This window comes from Electrona antarctica, assembly GCF_951216825.1.
Source record: "Electrona antarctica genome assembly, chromosome: 21".
NCBI lineage: Eukaryota > Metazoa > Chordata > Actinopteri > Myctophiformes > Myctophidae > Electrona > Electrona antarctica.
Genome location: NC_136802.1, coordinates 29,542,235 through 29,558,823, shown reverse-complemented (window position 1 = coordinate 29,558,823; position 16,589 = coordinate 29,542,235). Strand labels below are relative to the sequence as shown.

Here is a 16,589-nt window from a genome sequence, read left to right as displayed (position 1 = left end):
GAACCTAACATCCGTCTAACCGTAGAATATCTGTATCTGGCATATCTGGCATTAAGCAACTAGTCGACTAGTAAATCCACTAGTCGACCTTGCTGGTACTAGTTGACAAGTTGATAAGAAAGAAGAAAAAAACGTTTTTCTTTCTTTTTATTTTTATTTTGTAGGCCTCAAGATCCGGTAGATCATAGTTATAGTCACCAATGTACACAGTTTCTAAATGTACAAATATGTAAATAGGTAAACTAGTCGACTAGTAAACTAGTCAACTAGTTAAAATGACTAGAAGTGAAAGCCCTACTATAGAGTACAATGTCTACATAACATGCTATCTAAATTACATATGTTTATGTGCATATTGCATATGCCTGTAAGGTCATCCAGGCTAGTGCAAGTGCTATGGCAAGTGCTGGGGGGTAAGATTGAGTCCTATTTTTTACAATATACAATACATAATACATAATACAATAAATAAATAAAAATCTATTAAAGATTTTTCAAAATATTTTCAAATATTCCGTTTTGGAGTATACTGAAGTGTACTGTATGGTGAGAGAGATGATGAAAGAGCATGATGGTGGAAGAATGTAACTTGGACGAGGGGGTGCAATGATTAACACGATCCCCACAGGCGAGGGATAAGGGGAAGAGAGAGAGAGAGAATGGCAGGGATGAAGGACGAGGGACTGAGGGGCTTGAAGCGAAAGGGGAGAGAGAGGGATGAAGGGACTGGGGGAAAAGAGAGGGATGAAGGGACTATGGGGAAGAGAGGGAGAGATAGAAGGGGATGAGGAGGATGACTGAGGAGAGAGGTGGTACCAGACGCAGGTGAGGACGGTTGAAGGGAGAGAGGGACATTTTCTACTTGGCTCCATTTGGCTTGGAGGTCCGTCCGTCGAGCGTGTGGGTGTCTGTTGGAGGATAGTTAAAGATAGAGGATAAAAGAGGGGGGGAATGGGGCGCCGAAGGGATGCGAGATACTGTACTGCACAAACCAGGAATTGCAGGTAGACATAGCAACAGGGTTGATTTCGTCGACTAAAACTAAGACGAAAAATGTTCGTCAACTACCTTTTTTCACTGACAAAAACTAAATGGAAACTAAATAAAAACTAAGCTGTGATGACTAAAATTAAGAATATTTAATATTATATTGACAATTTTAGACTAAAAGCCAACAACACTTGCATGCTGAAAATAGCAGATCTACAAGCTCACAGCGCGTCGCAGCGCAACACGTTGTGAGCTTGTAGATCTGCAAGTGTCAAATCAGCCATTACGACGGCATCAAGGCCCGCCAAAACACATTTTAGTCGACTAAATCACCTGTAGATTTAGTCGACTAAAATCTCATGACATTTAGTCAACTAAACTAACACTAACACTAACACATGCCAGGTGACTAAAATGTGACTAAAACTAAGTGAAAACTATTCAAGAGACTGACTAAACTAAAATAGAAATGTGCTGCCAAAAACACTGCATAGCAAGGCACAGTATATATAGCATACCCACAGCAGGTTGATGAGTCAATTCCTGTATCTGTCTCATGTGGGTGGCCTGACCTTAGAGTATATATGAATAGAGACGGCACCCAAGTTCTCCTCCCATCCACTTGCATTAAGTTGCTCTAAAGCGCATGAGGCGATTTCACTCCTCCTTCCGGGTAGGAACAGAGTGCATTCTGGGATGGATTTGCCCCAAACACATGAACGCGCTGCCGTTGACTATCATTGCACGCGTTCACGTGCGTTCACATATGAAACAGCGTTCACGTGTCATCGTGAACGTGCACAATGATAGTCAACGGACCAGCGCGTTCATGTGTTTGGGCCCACGCTGCAATACCAAATTCGGCCACTATGTCCATTTCTCCTCAGGGTTTCCTCCGGGTGCCGTCTCTATTCATATATACTCTAAGGGCCTGACACTGTAGAAACAGTGGTTCTCAAAGTGGGGCCCAGCGGACCTAGAAGGGGTTCCTTCAGGGGGGGTCCCCACCCAGCAAATGTCTTCTAAATCATGACAGTTTTCTGAAAAACCTCTGTCTGTTATATATATATATTCAAAGATTTGCACCACATTTTCACAATTTTTCAAAAATAGCAGACCTACAAGCTCGTAGCGCGGCACTCGGTGCCGCACTATGAGCTTGTAGATCTGCTATTTTTCACTAGCTAAAGTATAACGTAATGCTTAAAACACCAAAAGGGGTTCCCGCCCAAAATGGGTTAATGTAGCATAAAAAGTTGTTAAGCCTATTTACAGTAGGGTACATCGGCTATTTGGAAAATTGCCAAACTTAATTTCCAAACATCTTGATTTTTCTGAATTTTGTTCTCTCAAATCTTGCAATGCGTGTCCCTGTCACAAAGTCCTATTGTCAGATATGGGTGTCTGTGGCTAAATCCTACTATATATGCGCCACGTCTCTGTCTGCGTGCGTGTGTGTGTGTGTGTGTGTGCGTGTGTGTAATGCACGTAACTCGAGAACCGTTTGCCCCACCAACTTCACATTCGACACACACGGTCCACACCCCCGCAGGGAGTACAGTGCCCGGTATAGAGTCGGTCGGACCCACAGTTCTCCAGAATCACCACAAAAGGCTCTGGTCAGGCTCTGCTAGTGGGCCTAATGAGGCCAACTCCTTTCACCTGGGCCAGGCTCTGCCAGTGGGCCTAATGCATAGAGTAATAAAAGGTACCTCAACATTTTCTTTACTCCTGAACGGTCATTGTTCCTACTACTCTGTTTAGTTTGGAGCGCTCCTAGTGGCCTGCAGTGGTTGAAGCTGTTTGGATTTTCACATTATCTTTAAACCCATTCAGGACGGGAACCCCTTTTGGTGTCTTTTTTTTAAGCATTATGTTATACTTTAGCTATTGAAAAATAGCAGATCTACAGGCTCGTAGCGCGGCACGTGAAAATGTGGCGCACATCTTTGAATATATATTCTTTCACAGTGAACGTTTTGAACTCAAATAGTAGCTTCTGCGGGGTCCCTGAAACAACATATTTTCAGATGGGAGTCGGCGGCCAATTACATTTTTGGGGTCCTTGACATGAAATACGGTAGTTTGAAAATCACTGACATAGAAACAGGTTTTTCAGAAACCTTTTAGGATTTTGAAGCCATTTTCTTTTAAAATCGGCCCCAAAAGGGACACTTCACCCCTTTTTCCTTCCTGGACTACAATTCCCATAATGCGTTGGTGCACTGCTCCTCCTTGTGGATAGGGGGACGGCTGTCTTACTGTGGCCAACATGTAGTCCAGCTAGGAAGTAAGTGAGCCCAGTGTCCATGACATCATGGACACTTTGAAATATTAAGATATCTAAAAACACATATTACACACACAAAAACCACAAGAAAGTGTTTATTGTCTCCCAAACATTATTAAAATCTGATTTTCATTCTTTTCACTGTGGGAAAAGGAATTATTTGGAAGAATGAGGAGATTGTTGTGGCCTTCACTTAGAACTATACATGATTTTGGTTGGTCTAACTAACTATTTTCAGTAGTCTTTGATTATCCCAGTAACATTGGTGAAGAAGAGGATGTATAGAGCGTCGCAGTCCCGCCCCCTACCAGGGCCCAGGAAATGATTTCCCATTAATTTTCCTCAGTCATTTCAAAAAGTATTTATTTAAAGACCTTTTAAGCCTCGTGCAAAGTCAACTTGAGTTGTGACAAATCATGACAACAAACACAATATTTCGGGCCGAACAAATAATTAGAAAGAAGAAGAAAACGGCACGTTACAACACTTTTTTTGTTGTTTTTCTTCTTTGTAATTATTTGTTCGGCCCAAAATGTTGCGTTTGTTGTCATGATTTGTCACAACTCGAGTTGGCTTTGTCCGTGGCGTAAACGTCTTAAAATAAGTACTTTTTGAAAAGCCTATGGAGAAAATGAACGGGGAATTCACTTCTGGGTCTCACGTCCCCTCTGGAACCCCCCCCTAAATGCACACATGCACACACACACACACAAGCATGCACAATGCCACAATCTCTGTTCCCGTGTCCCTCCCTTCATCTTTTCACTTCACCGTGCTCTTTCAGTCCCAGCACGACACGTCTTCGTACAATTACTTGCCATTAAAAATGGATTAGATTTCACCTTCACAGTCTGGGTTAGTAGAGAGAGAGAGAGAGAGAGAGAGAGAGAGAGAGAGAGAGAGAGAGAGAGAGAGAGAGAGAGAGAGAGAGAGAGAGAGAGAGAGACTGGGGAAACAGAAAAAGATGGACAGTAGTTAATGAGCACCCCTTGCCTAGGGAAATAAATTCTTGCATCCTGCCGCTATAGTCATTTAGCCAACAGACAGCACAGCACAGAGAGGAGATGAGAACTGTCTCCAGTCCACTTCAATTTAGCCTCGCTAAGATCTGTGCTGCTTCCCAACAAAGTCGAGACATCAAGAGAGACAACAAACATCAAACTTTGCTCTCTCTGCGTCTTAAATTATTATGATTTCATTCTGATGATTTCATTCTGTTCAGTCAGTGTTCAGTGGGAATGTGCGAATTGAGCTGTCACACATTTTTCCAATTACCTGTAAAATTGGCCGCGGTGCTCCTGTACAAGTGTCAAATGGACAAGCAATGGTTAGCCTTGGAGACCGCAGGCGTTTCGTTTTAAGCAATTTAGACCTGAGGCCGATTCTACAAATGCCTTCTAAATCCTGACAGTTTTCTGAAAAACCTATGTTCTCAAACATTTTCATGTCAAGGACCCCCAAAAATATATGTAATTGGCCACCGCAACTGAAAATATTTAGTTCCAGGGACCCCCCTCCAGAAGCAAAGATTTTAGTTAAAAACGAATACATAAAAGAATATATATTCAAAGATGTGCGCCACATTTTCACGTTTTTTCAAAAAATGTTCAATAGCTAAACATAATGCTTAAAACACCAAAATGGTTTCCCATCTAGAATGGGTTAAGCAATGGTCAACCGCATACATTTTAATGATGAACATTGAAAGCTATTTTGTGTTCGGTTTGCTGCGACTGCGAGCAAGGTTAACAAAAAAAGGGAAAAAAGAAAAGTTGTGAAACTGTGCATCCATCCATGCCCCGCACATTGTCTCTTTTACATAATGTGTTCCTTTTCACTGGTGGTGTGATCTGTACAGGGATCACAGAGAGTCTTGAGTCTTTCACTACAGAAATGAGACTTGAGTAACAATATTCCGCAAAGCAATTCAACTTTAAAATGATGTCGCTGCCGTGGCGTAACCTTTTCCTTTTAACTTCAAAGACAGAGTTCAGGTGAGAAAGTATTAGTATATTGTACAATATTGATCAAACTTTGCTCTCTTTTAAATATAAGCTTCCAGGTGATGTACCCACCTTCAAATGATCGCTTTCTCAAGTTGATTTAACAATGACATGAACTTTGACAAAGATTAAAGGCGACAGAAAGTTGAGCTCTCAATCGAGTTTCAAGTCTCTGCGTGGTTTTCATAACCATACATACTGAATCCATGGGTTTCCTCCAAAGTACTTTAATAAAATCACATCAATTGCCCAAGACGTCTGTGGACGTCTTTGGTATTACCGCACGGGCAGAGCCCAAGACGTCTGTGGACGTCTTTGAAAAAAAGAAAAAAGCCCAAGACGTCTGTGGACGTCTTTGAAAAAAACAAATATATATACAGTATATATATTTTTTAATACGTGGTGCCAAAGTTTGTGTTTTCGCCATTGAGAATGCATTGGGCGTTTAAATTAAATAACTCAGAAACTATAAAACATTTCAAAGTAAAAAGTTCCAGCATGTGTCTCCACAGTCAGCTGAATTATAAAAAATGTGAATGGAACTTCTAGGTGAAAGTGATTTTTGGGCAGTTTTGCGTGGGCTCTTAAGAGCGAGCTTTGGTCGGGTATATTGTAAGTCAATGGGCTAAACATGCCGTGTAAAGAAGAAATGCAGTCCCAGACAGTGTATTGTTTGCGGGGAGCAGATGGTCTTGGTTTGCCCTGGAGAGGTGTGGGGGTCTCTCTAGGCCTGGGAGATGGCCCAATCAGGCCCACTCCTCCTCTCACTCCCACCTGGGAGGGTTAAGAAGGGTTAAATCTAATCCCCTCACTGTCTGTGTGTGTGTGTGTGTGTGTGTGTGTGTGTGTGTGTGTGTGTGTGTGTGTGTGTGTGTGTGTGTGTGTGTGTGTGTGTGTGTGTGTGTGTGTGTGTGCGTGTGCGTGTGTGTGTCTGCAAATGCTGGGTAGCCCCTCCTAATACAATTACTGTACAAAGAGTTCAGATTTATTTCTGGTCATTGTCATCTGCAGGCAAAGCTTTTATTGTCTCCAATCTCTCCATAGTAAAAAGAGGAGATAATTGGTCTGTCAAATGCCTCCGGCGGCAGCCCTGTTCTGTAGTACTACTGTACTCACTGTACTCTGTGGAGATGAGGTTGACTATGAGCATCCATTTCTCAAAGTGGGTGCCACGCCTAGGGTGCCATGACGCAAGTCCAGGGGTGCCGCAGAATACTTCATCAATTCAGTTTCACCACTTCTTAGACCGTCTAGACTTAGGCGCGATTAATACTCCGAGCCGAATAAAAGTCGGTTCGGCTCTGTAGAGCCTACAATGTCACGTCATTTGAGGTTCGGGGGGGCAGGTACCGTCCTAAAGTCGGCTCTTCGGTGCTACTGAAAGTTTCTGACGAGCCAAAATCATTTCGGCACTACAGCGGTAAAATAGGAATATGAATCGGCCCTAAGTAAAGCCGTGAGTTGGTGCGTTCTATAGTACACAAAGTCTCGTCACCATAAATGGCGCTCATCTACACACAACACGTTGTGATGCGTTGTGAGCTTTAATGTAGATCGTAGAATCTATGAAGAATGTTCATTCTACAATGCTGGGTTTCAAGTGGTCAAACGCCAAGTAAAAACGTTCTGTTCTGTCCTAATGGAAACAGATATTCTCAAGTTTTCCTCATGACGTCTAGGGTTAAGTTTCACATATTGACATAAGGTTCTAACAATGAACAATGTCATTCAGGGCTGCCGTGGATGATAAAGTTGTTTACAGGGGTGACCTGAGCCAAAAAAAAGACTGTTTGAGAACCTCTGCAGCAGAGGTTCGGAGACTCAGAGGGCAGTATTATGCGTGTCTTAAGTACCAGGTCTTATTACTTAACTAAGACCTGGAGGCGTGGTCAATGCTGTTTGGCTATTCTGAGTGGCCAAACAGCATTGACCACGCCTCCAGGTCTTACGTTAAGTCATAAGACCTGGTACTTAAGACACGCATAATACTGCCCAGAGTCTGCTATAGAGCTTGATCTGGGGTCTGAAAATGAAACAATCCCACAATTTCAGACAATGATAATTTTGAAAGGAATAATGAGGAATGATGCAATTTTTGTTATTGTGATATTTTTATGTACTGAAAAAATAATTAAAAAACCCACTAAATTCCAATGCCTTTAGGGTATTCTGTATGTATGCCTTGGGGTGTATGACTTCAAATACTACTGGAAATATGCCAACTTTGCCAAGGGTATATCTTTCTGTTTTCAATAAGCTTTTCTATTTTCAATCTATCTGGTTTATTTTCACCATCTATCATCCAATTCAACTTGCCTAAATGTGACCTCATCACATTTGTGCTGACCTCATCACATTCGTCATGATTGCAATGGCCGTTTTTAGCCCAAGGAGTGTTTTTTGTGCAAAACTAATGCTTGGAATAGATTCAGAATCATGAAAACCCCCGTTTGACATGTCACATGCTACTTAAAGCAAAAGGAAAGTTTGACATTTTTGACAATGTGCCTGCCATAGGATGTTAAACCTTGAACTACAGATTTGACGGATTGAATCAATTAATCCAAACCTACCGTTGACGGAATTGAAATGAAACCCTTTTATTCGCCGGGCGGGCACGTTTCAAAGTTCTGGGTATACCGTGAAACCCACGTAAAGTGTGGCTTCATGAAGCACGTGTGACACCATTTGTCTGAGTCCCTGTCACGTGGAGCGTGTTTGGAGGTACGACGAGCTTTTAATCTGACCACCTGCGGCACATTGTTGTTCTTCTTTCTGATGAACGCATGCACAGAATGAGACTGACGGGGAGTGTGTGTGTGTGTGTGTGTGTGTGTGTGTGTGTGTGTGTGTGTGTGTGTGTGTGTGTGTGTGTGTGTGTGTGTGTGTGTGTGTGTGTGTGTGTGTGTGTGTGTGTGTGTGTGTGTGTGTGTGTGTGTGTGTGTGTGTGTGTGTGTGCCCCCCCCCACGCATGATATACAGGGGTACATGTAAATGTGTACATGTGTGTGTATTTATAGAGTAATAATATCTTGTTCTCTTTCCCTCATTGCCTTTGTGATAAAGAGCTGTCGTCTATATATATATACTGTACACAGTATACAGTGTAGATCAAACAAACTAGTCTAATGGCTTCACAGCAAAGCTACATCTCGCCTCGGCCTCCAACCATGGTGTCTATATAGAGCGTACCAAAATCTCCTTGAGTGGGCCGTCAACATATGTGTCACGTGGTAGCGGCCGCCATACTTCTGGGATTGTCTGGTGTGTTTACACAGTGAGCGACTATCCGTGTGCAATGCGTTTCCATTCTGGTGTTGGCTCACTGTGCTGTCGCCAGGAACGAGCTCAATGTTTACAAAAACAGACCACCGTCTTGGTACACGTTTTTACACTCTATGGGACCTCTTGTTTTACCTCTCTCTCCTCGCTCTCTGATTTTGGGTCGACTTATCAGGAACGCATTCAGACATGAACAAAGCCCTATAACCCTTGTATTTCTTTGTAAGGCCCCGAAAGCCCTGAAAACTTTGGTCCACTTATGTTTCTCTCTCTCTCTCTCGGCAGATGCCCCGGTGGCAGAGCTCCATGACCTGTTCTGTAAGAAGCTGCAGCAGTGCTGCGTGCTGTTTGATTTCCTGGACTGCGTGGCCGACCTAAAGGGCAAGGAGATCAAGCGCGCCGCTCTCAACGAGCTGGTGGAGAGCGTGGCCACCAGCAGAGGGGTCCTTATAGAGCCGCTGTACCCAGAGGCTATCAAGATGGTGAGAAACACGATACAATACTAGAAATGTGTCATTGTCCACCAACGGTGGAAATAATTAATTGACCTTTTGCTTCGTTAAAAAAATGAAAATCACACCCGTGTGAAGCAAGGGCTGCTCTTATCATTGTACAATTCTCCATTCATTGTCAATGGGAATTTAATGTTTGTGTAGGACAAAAATAGACACTAAGCCAATTTGCTCAGACACTATGACATAAAATTCTCCATTCATTGTCAATGGGAATTTAATGTTTGTGTAAGACAAAAAAAGCCGATTTGCTCAGACACTATGACGTAAAATTCAGTTTTTCATTGTTTTACAATGTTTGTGTAAGATGAAAATCTACACTAATAGCTGAATGTAGGAGTATGTATATGTGTGTATATATATGTGTGTATATGTGTGTATGTATATATATATATATATGTATATGTGTGTATATATATATATGTGTATATATATAGATATATATGTATGTATATATAGATATATATATATGTATATATATATATTTAAAAAATAGCAGATCTACAAGCCACAAATGCACCTCATCAAAGCGCATTCTGAGCTTGTAGAGTGTCTATTTTCAGTATTCCTCATATGAAAACATTATATAGGACTTAAATATTAACAACAACCTGTCAAATATGGTTTTGTTGATTTGCTATGGAAAACCTTTTGTACAAGGCTGTATGAGCAACAAATGATTTTTTTTTTAAATTTGTCAAACGTAAAACATAACTAGAACTGCACTCTGTCGAGTGCCTACTTGCGCGTTGCGTTACTGTCGACCGCTACGAACTTTCAAATCTCAGCCTCTCTGTAAAACATTGAAATGTAATACGTCACTCTCAAAATCAGTATATTATATACCATACCATTATATACGCATAAAAAAGCCGGCACGAATAAATATAGGTGCAAGCATCTATAAGACTGGGTTAAGCCCAAAACGAAAAAAGCTATACGCAATATACACAATGAGCTAGCCTATATAAACATTGATGACTGAAATTATTTGACAAGTAATACATAAAAATGTGAAGTGTGGGGCGCTCTTATCATCATAGATCATCACATTCCGTGCTCAGCCAATCAAATCGTCACTTGCCCATGTGGGTTTAATTGGATTCTACCCAGGCCCTATAGGTCAGCCCGAACCTGCTCATTTCTGTGTGGTTGACACATGGTTCATTTTCCTCATAGACTTTTCAAAAAGTATTTATTTAAAGACGTTTACGCTGCGGACAAATAAACACAATGTTTTGGGCCAAACAAAGAATTAGAAAGAAGAAGAAAACGGCAGGTTACAACACTTTTTTTTGTAATTATTTGTTTGGTCCAAAATATTGTGTTTGTTGACATGATTTGTCACAACTCGAGTTGGCTTTGTACGACGCTTATAAGGTCTTTAAATAAATACTTTTTCAAATGTCTATGGGGAAAATGCATTGGGAATTATGTCCTGGGTCTGGCCAAGGAAGCTCTGAGAAGGAAGTGAAGTGGTCACGTGACTGGGCTGCGCCATGACACTTTCATGGACGCTTTCATGGGAGCCAAACTACCCGGAAGTTTGGCAGAATGCACTGGAGTCAATGAGAGCTCATGAACAAACATTATTTATGAACAATTGAGACCTTTTGTAAAGTAATCACTTCTGGAAAATAACAGAAGACATGTAACACATTATTGTCTGCTGTGTTGTTATTCGATGGCAGCCAAATCTCGCGATACTTCGGAGCCAGAAACGATACCTGCTGCTGTTTAGATCCTCAGATAAAATTATATATTGTGCACTCTGTGCACATCGAAAAGTAAGTGATTAGAAAACAACCTGTGATATGTCTTCTGTTATTTACCAGAAGTGATTACTTTACAAAAGGTCTCAATTGTTCATAAATAATGTTTGTTATGAGCTGGTCCAGCCGGCTCCATTCACTGCCATGTATTCATTGCACTTCCGGTGTGAGTTTGGCTCCCATGAAAGTGTCCATGAAAGTGTCATGGCGCAGCCCAGTCACGTGACCACTTCCCTTCCTTCTCAGAGCTTCCTCAGAGGTCTGGCGTCGTCATGAAAGGGGGCGGGACTGCGACGCTCTATAATGAGACATGGCCAAATTAGGGACGCCTGGTTGAAAGTGGATCAAACGTTTTAGAGACAGTCCATTACGTACAGATTGCTGCATTCAGACTAAAACCAACTTTAACATCTTGGTCTACCTGCACTCGAGGAGCGCACATACATTAGTCACAGCATTTCTTATTTATCCAGAGACACATAACCATAAATATTGATCTGGACACATTCTAGACCTGCAGAATGAATTTGCAACGATGAAATGTAGACAATAGTTTTTGTTGGCTCAGTGCAGTATGGATTGTAAAAGATTCAGACTTTTTATAAATACGCCAAATTTCAGCTAAACACTATACTGTTGTTGTTGTTTCCGTTTTTACATGTATCAGCGCTAGTTTCCTTTTGCATAATAAATAGGCGTAGTGGATAGTTTTTTACTGTAATATCACTATGCTTATATCATGGTGGTTGGGTATATGATTTCACTAGCTTGCATCCATTATGCTGGAAATGGCAAAACGCACAAGACGAGACAGGAGAAAGAGAGGTGGACTGATGGAGTGGCGCTAAAGAGAAAGGAGAGACTTATTGACTACTAGGACTAAGAGCTGTAGCAAGTGGACTAGAGAGAGAGCTACGGAGAGATGATGAGATGGAGTTAGAGAGGATGGGGTGCTTCAAATGGAGTACAGCTGGAAAACGAGAGGAACATTAGCAGAGAGGAAAGGCTGAAGAGGGCAATGGAAGGACAAATGCTACCAGTTGATTGGTAGTTGATTTTTACTTACAGTAAAGGTTAGGTGCTAGTTAGGCGTTGCTTAGGCATGGTAAGGATCTGGAGAGGGTGTTCAAGGCACCCTGATAGTGTTTCCTTTACTAGTGATGTCAGACAGCTGAATATACAGTACGACAACTAACAAACAAAAACTATGAGGAGAGATTGAGTTTCTGCTAGTGATGCACCGAATATTCGTCTGCAGAAAATATTCGGCAGAAAATCGATAAAAATGCATTTTCGGCCTGTTCGGTTTCGGCCCCAATAGGCAGAAAATATATCACCGAATAGTGTATGCAATTAATGCATTCAAAAGAGCTGAATAAATGTTTTATGGACCCATAATAGTGATTATTATTTAAGTTAAGTTTTGCCATAAGGTAGCTTTAAGGTTAGGATTAGGGTACCATGACAGCAATGGTAGGAAATAAGATATATAATATTAATCATATTCGGATATTCGGTTTTCGGCCAACTGTTTCCTATATTCGGTATTCGGTTTCGGCCAAGAATTTCCCTTTCGGTGCATCACTAGTTTCTGCCATTAAAGTGGATCATGGAACACAAAGAAAAGTATTTTAACAAAAACACCTTCTGAAAAACAAATCCTTTTTTCCTAGATGTTCTTTTCTCACCAGTGGAAAAAAAGAACATCACATTCAAAATCTGTTAAAAAAACAATTAACACTGAATGTGTGTAACATGGAATGTGTACAGTATGTGGGCCGTGGAACTTGCGCAACAGCTCGATAACAAGGCGTGACATTGGATTAAAAAGACAAAACACGAGAGAGGAAGATGACATGCAGGAAGTTATTAAGGGGAGGGGGATGGGGAGGTATAGAGGGAGAAGGCTATACAGTTACTGGAAGGGTAGAGATGGTTCAGGGAAGAGGAAGCTAGCTCTCTATGCGCTTGTTAAATTCAAACTCCTAGGGTTTAAATGTCCAGGGAAGCAGCTTGAAATAAGCATGTGTGAACTTGTCCCCTTTTGAAGTCCCAGTGACGCTGAGATGTGGTCATGTGGTGTGTCTTCGAGAAGTTTCATTAATACGAACACAGGTCATGGGAATAAGATGAAAAGGACCTGGTATAGCAGCGCAATGGGCATATTTTGTCTATTTAAAAATAGCAGATATACAAGCTCATACCGGGTCACTTTGTGTCGCGCTTCAGGGGTATTCAACTAGATTAGGCTGGGGGCCGCAACTGTAAAACTGTAGTGTGTGTGTGGGGGGCCGCACAGCGTGCGGGCGAAGCGCGGAAATTTGTGGGTTCTCAAAATGCATTTTGTGCTCAAACACGAAGATTTATGTATATTTCTGCACAGTAATGAGCAGGATAATATGTCTATACATGCAGGTATATGCTACCTTAGAATAGATGTAGACCTATTTGACAGTGCGTAAACATATTTGCCTTGACATTAACGGCCGTCAACGAGCACCAGCTGGACACACACACACACACACACACACACACACACACACACACACACGCCCTCTGCAGTGCTCAGTGACTCTCCAAAAGCCCTTGAATATGATGGAATATGATTAAGGATTACTGTCATTATGGTACACTCACAATTCATATCGCAAACACCATACCTCTAACTTTCGTTAGCCCTCTTATTATTCCCAGAATAAAAAATAAATAAAAAAAGTTACAGTTAAAAAGAAACCGGGCCGCCAGTTGAATACCACTGCGCTATGAGCTTGTGGATCTGCATCCCCTGCTAAATGTGTTAATATAGAGAGTAGAGACTAGTATGCACATTGTCACTTTTCCACCGGGACACCCCAAAGTGGCAAAACATTGCACAGCATGGAGCATTGGAGTTGGGAAGCGCACAAGATCCTCATCTGTTCCTAAATGTCACAATGCAGAGGGAGGGCATGAGGAATCAGGATATATGTTGCGTTTTTGAAAACGAGCGCTTCCAAAATAATCACCTGCACAGAAGTTATGGACAGAAAGTAGCTCATAGCTTGTCTACGGTAGATTTCTAACATTATTTGTCATAGTATTAGTCGACGAAATCAACACCGCTTGCCAGCTCTACCTCTGTGGACAGTTTGTGCCCTTTGAGGGCACACACACACACGCACACGCACACACATTCAGTGAAGGCATGGCAGGCGGTGTGTGAGGCACATGGGAAATAACGAGACCTCTGTCCTGTCAGCTGTTCTAAACCTTGAGCCTGTCACAACATAATAAGTCCTAATCCATGGAAGCAGAACTAAAGTGTAAAACAACATAAATCGCAGTAAAATGATGAACATAAAAAGCATGGTTGTAAAAAAAAGAAAAGATAAAAGGGACTGAAACGGCCTCTGTGTTGTCTTTTGTTCTCTCTCGTTGGCTCACTTCCGTTTCTCGTGCTCTGACCCTACACTCAAGTAATACTCTTTTAATGACAATAAAGCACACGCTTGAGTGTAATATTGCGATTATACAACAGTTACAAAAACACGTAAACTCAAGTGTTGTTATAACTAAGATTAATTAAAACAAATCATACTTTTTTTAATGACAGTTGTAGCCACTACGACCAAAATCATATAGATATACGCCACACACACGCATGTAGCGGAGCTACGTCCCATACCCTGAAGGGATGCGACGTTCTGGTGAAAAAACACACAGCTTTTAATGTTACAAGAATCTCTTCTTGATTGATTGAGTCTAAATATATCTTCTTGTCTCTCTCTTGACTATTATTTGTGGTTTTCCAGATCTCGGTGAATATCTTCCGGACTCTCCCGCCCAGCGAGAATCCCGAGTTTGATCCAGAGGAAGACGAACCGACGCTGGAGGCCTCCTGGCCACACTTGCAGGTACACACACACACACACACACACACAACACACACGCACGCGCACACGCAAACGCACACACGCCTTCTCGCGTATCTCCCCGACACTGAGAAAGATTGGCTAGTTTTGGTGATGAGATTTGGTGTAGAGGGGAAAAAAGGAGAGGACCAAGTAAGACCCCTGGGGATCCCCGGTCAACAAATTATATATCATTTAAGTAGTTATCTGACCTGACAGATCATCCACAAGTCTGTTGGGTCTTCTCCTCTTCCTCCCACGCAGTCAGGTCAGCTTCACTGACTGCGTGTCCTCTGGGATCCCAGCTTGGTCACATGATGCTTCTCCCTGACCTTCCGCAGGGTGACTCATTCCAAGCAATCAGAGTCCTTTGGAAATCAATGAAAGTGAGGTAGAGGTGGATCCTTGTTCCAGTGACTGACTGCTCTATTCTTTACAATTTAGGCATTTTAGCAGACACTCTTAATCCAGAGCGACTTGCAATAAGCAAGAACAACACAAGGTAATACACCAAATGCGTAGAATGAGTCATCTAGGATCATAAGTAAACTATCATCCGTCTAACAGTAGAATATCCATACGTTGAAACTATAAACCTTGTAGAAAGCTATGGCATGCCAGATCAATAATGACCTGATACCTGTCTAACATGACATGCTATCTAATGTATTATGTTGTGTAGTGTATGTATGTATGATCTGTACATGACCTGAACTTATGACGCATGCATAGCGTAGCCATGCACCGCTGCACCGAACCATTACTTTTCAGGAAATGTAACAAAAGGTTCAGACTTTTTTTTAATATGAAATAGTGAAAGCATCGCATGTGAGTAGTTCGGCTATTTTCACTACTATTTTGTTGACACTCGAAGTAGTAGCTAGGGCAGGGGTTCTCAACGTTTTTGGCTGGGGACCCCCGGAAATGCTTTGGCCATGTCTCGCGACCCCCGCCCAGCCCCCCTCCCCTCCCCCAATACAAACTGACTGCAAAAATAACTTTAATATTAGAGAAAATATATCATAAATGATAGATGAACCCCTGAGGGGTCGCGCCCCACGGGTTGAGAACCCCTGAGCTAGGGCATTAAGTGACGAAAAACATTATGTTGAAATTTAGAGCTAAAAGGTTTCTGCCCGTCAGCAACACTATGATCTGTACATGATCTTATGGTGCAAAGTGCTCTACAGTGTGTTATGATCTGTACATGATCTGAAATCCTGTCTGCTGATGATCTATGATGGTCCAGTGCTGTTTTTAGTCTTTCCAAGATAATCCTGGTCAGGCATTTTCCTGGAACTGGGAAGCGTGTTGCCTTTTTTGGGGGGGTAGTTTTATCAGATGGCCTTTTTGGTCCAATCGTTTGGTACAATGGTACCTCTCCTGTGCCAGATCTGTCCCAGATAGCAGATAGAGCATGTTTGCATGTTAGTTTTATATCATTCTTTTTACCGTGTGTATGGCTTTCTGTCAGGTGCGATTTACTGTAGGAGGACCCAAATACACGAGTAACACAACAGAATAGAAGGTAATTCAATGGTTAATCCAAACATATTGCTCCAGAAATACAGCAAAATCACATTAAGCAATGTTTGCCTTTTTTAACCTCCACCTTTTTGAGGCCGGTTATTCAACTATTAATCTTAGTCCAGTGTTTCTCATAGTGGGGTACAGGGACCCTCAGTGTTCCTTGAATGGATTCCAAATGGACACTTACTTCATCTCTGTAACACTGAGTGTGTATACATTGACCTTGCAGGTCCATTTGGTTCCATTTGTACCCGCTCAGAGTTATGGGGGTCCTAGAAAATGGAGGTTTGAGAACCACTGAGCAAGTGGCATCTGCGTGT

The 16,589-nt window shown here is 41.9% G+C and overlaps 1 protein-coding gene across 1 annotated transcript in view; it reads left to right on the top strand.

Annotated features, from left to right (window-relative positions):
• ppp2r5b (protein phosphatase 2, regulatory subunit B', beta) overlaps window positions 1-16,589 on the top strand; it is a gene marked incomplete at its 5' end in the record, with an annotated part of 64,990 nt that overhangs the window by 24,616 nt on the left and 23,785 nt on the right. Inside the window, 2 exons of the mRNA XM_079490703.1 lie at window positions 8,851-9,047; window positions 14,641-14,742. Of these exons, the coding sequence (XP_079346829.1) occupies window positions 8,851-9,047; window positions 14,641-14,742 (299 nt within the window). The remainder of the gene's footprint in view (window positions 1-8,850; window positions 9,048-14,640; window positions 14,743-16,589) is intronic.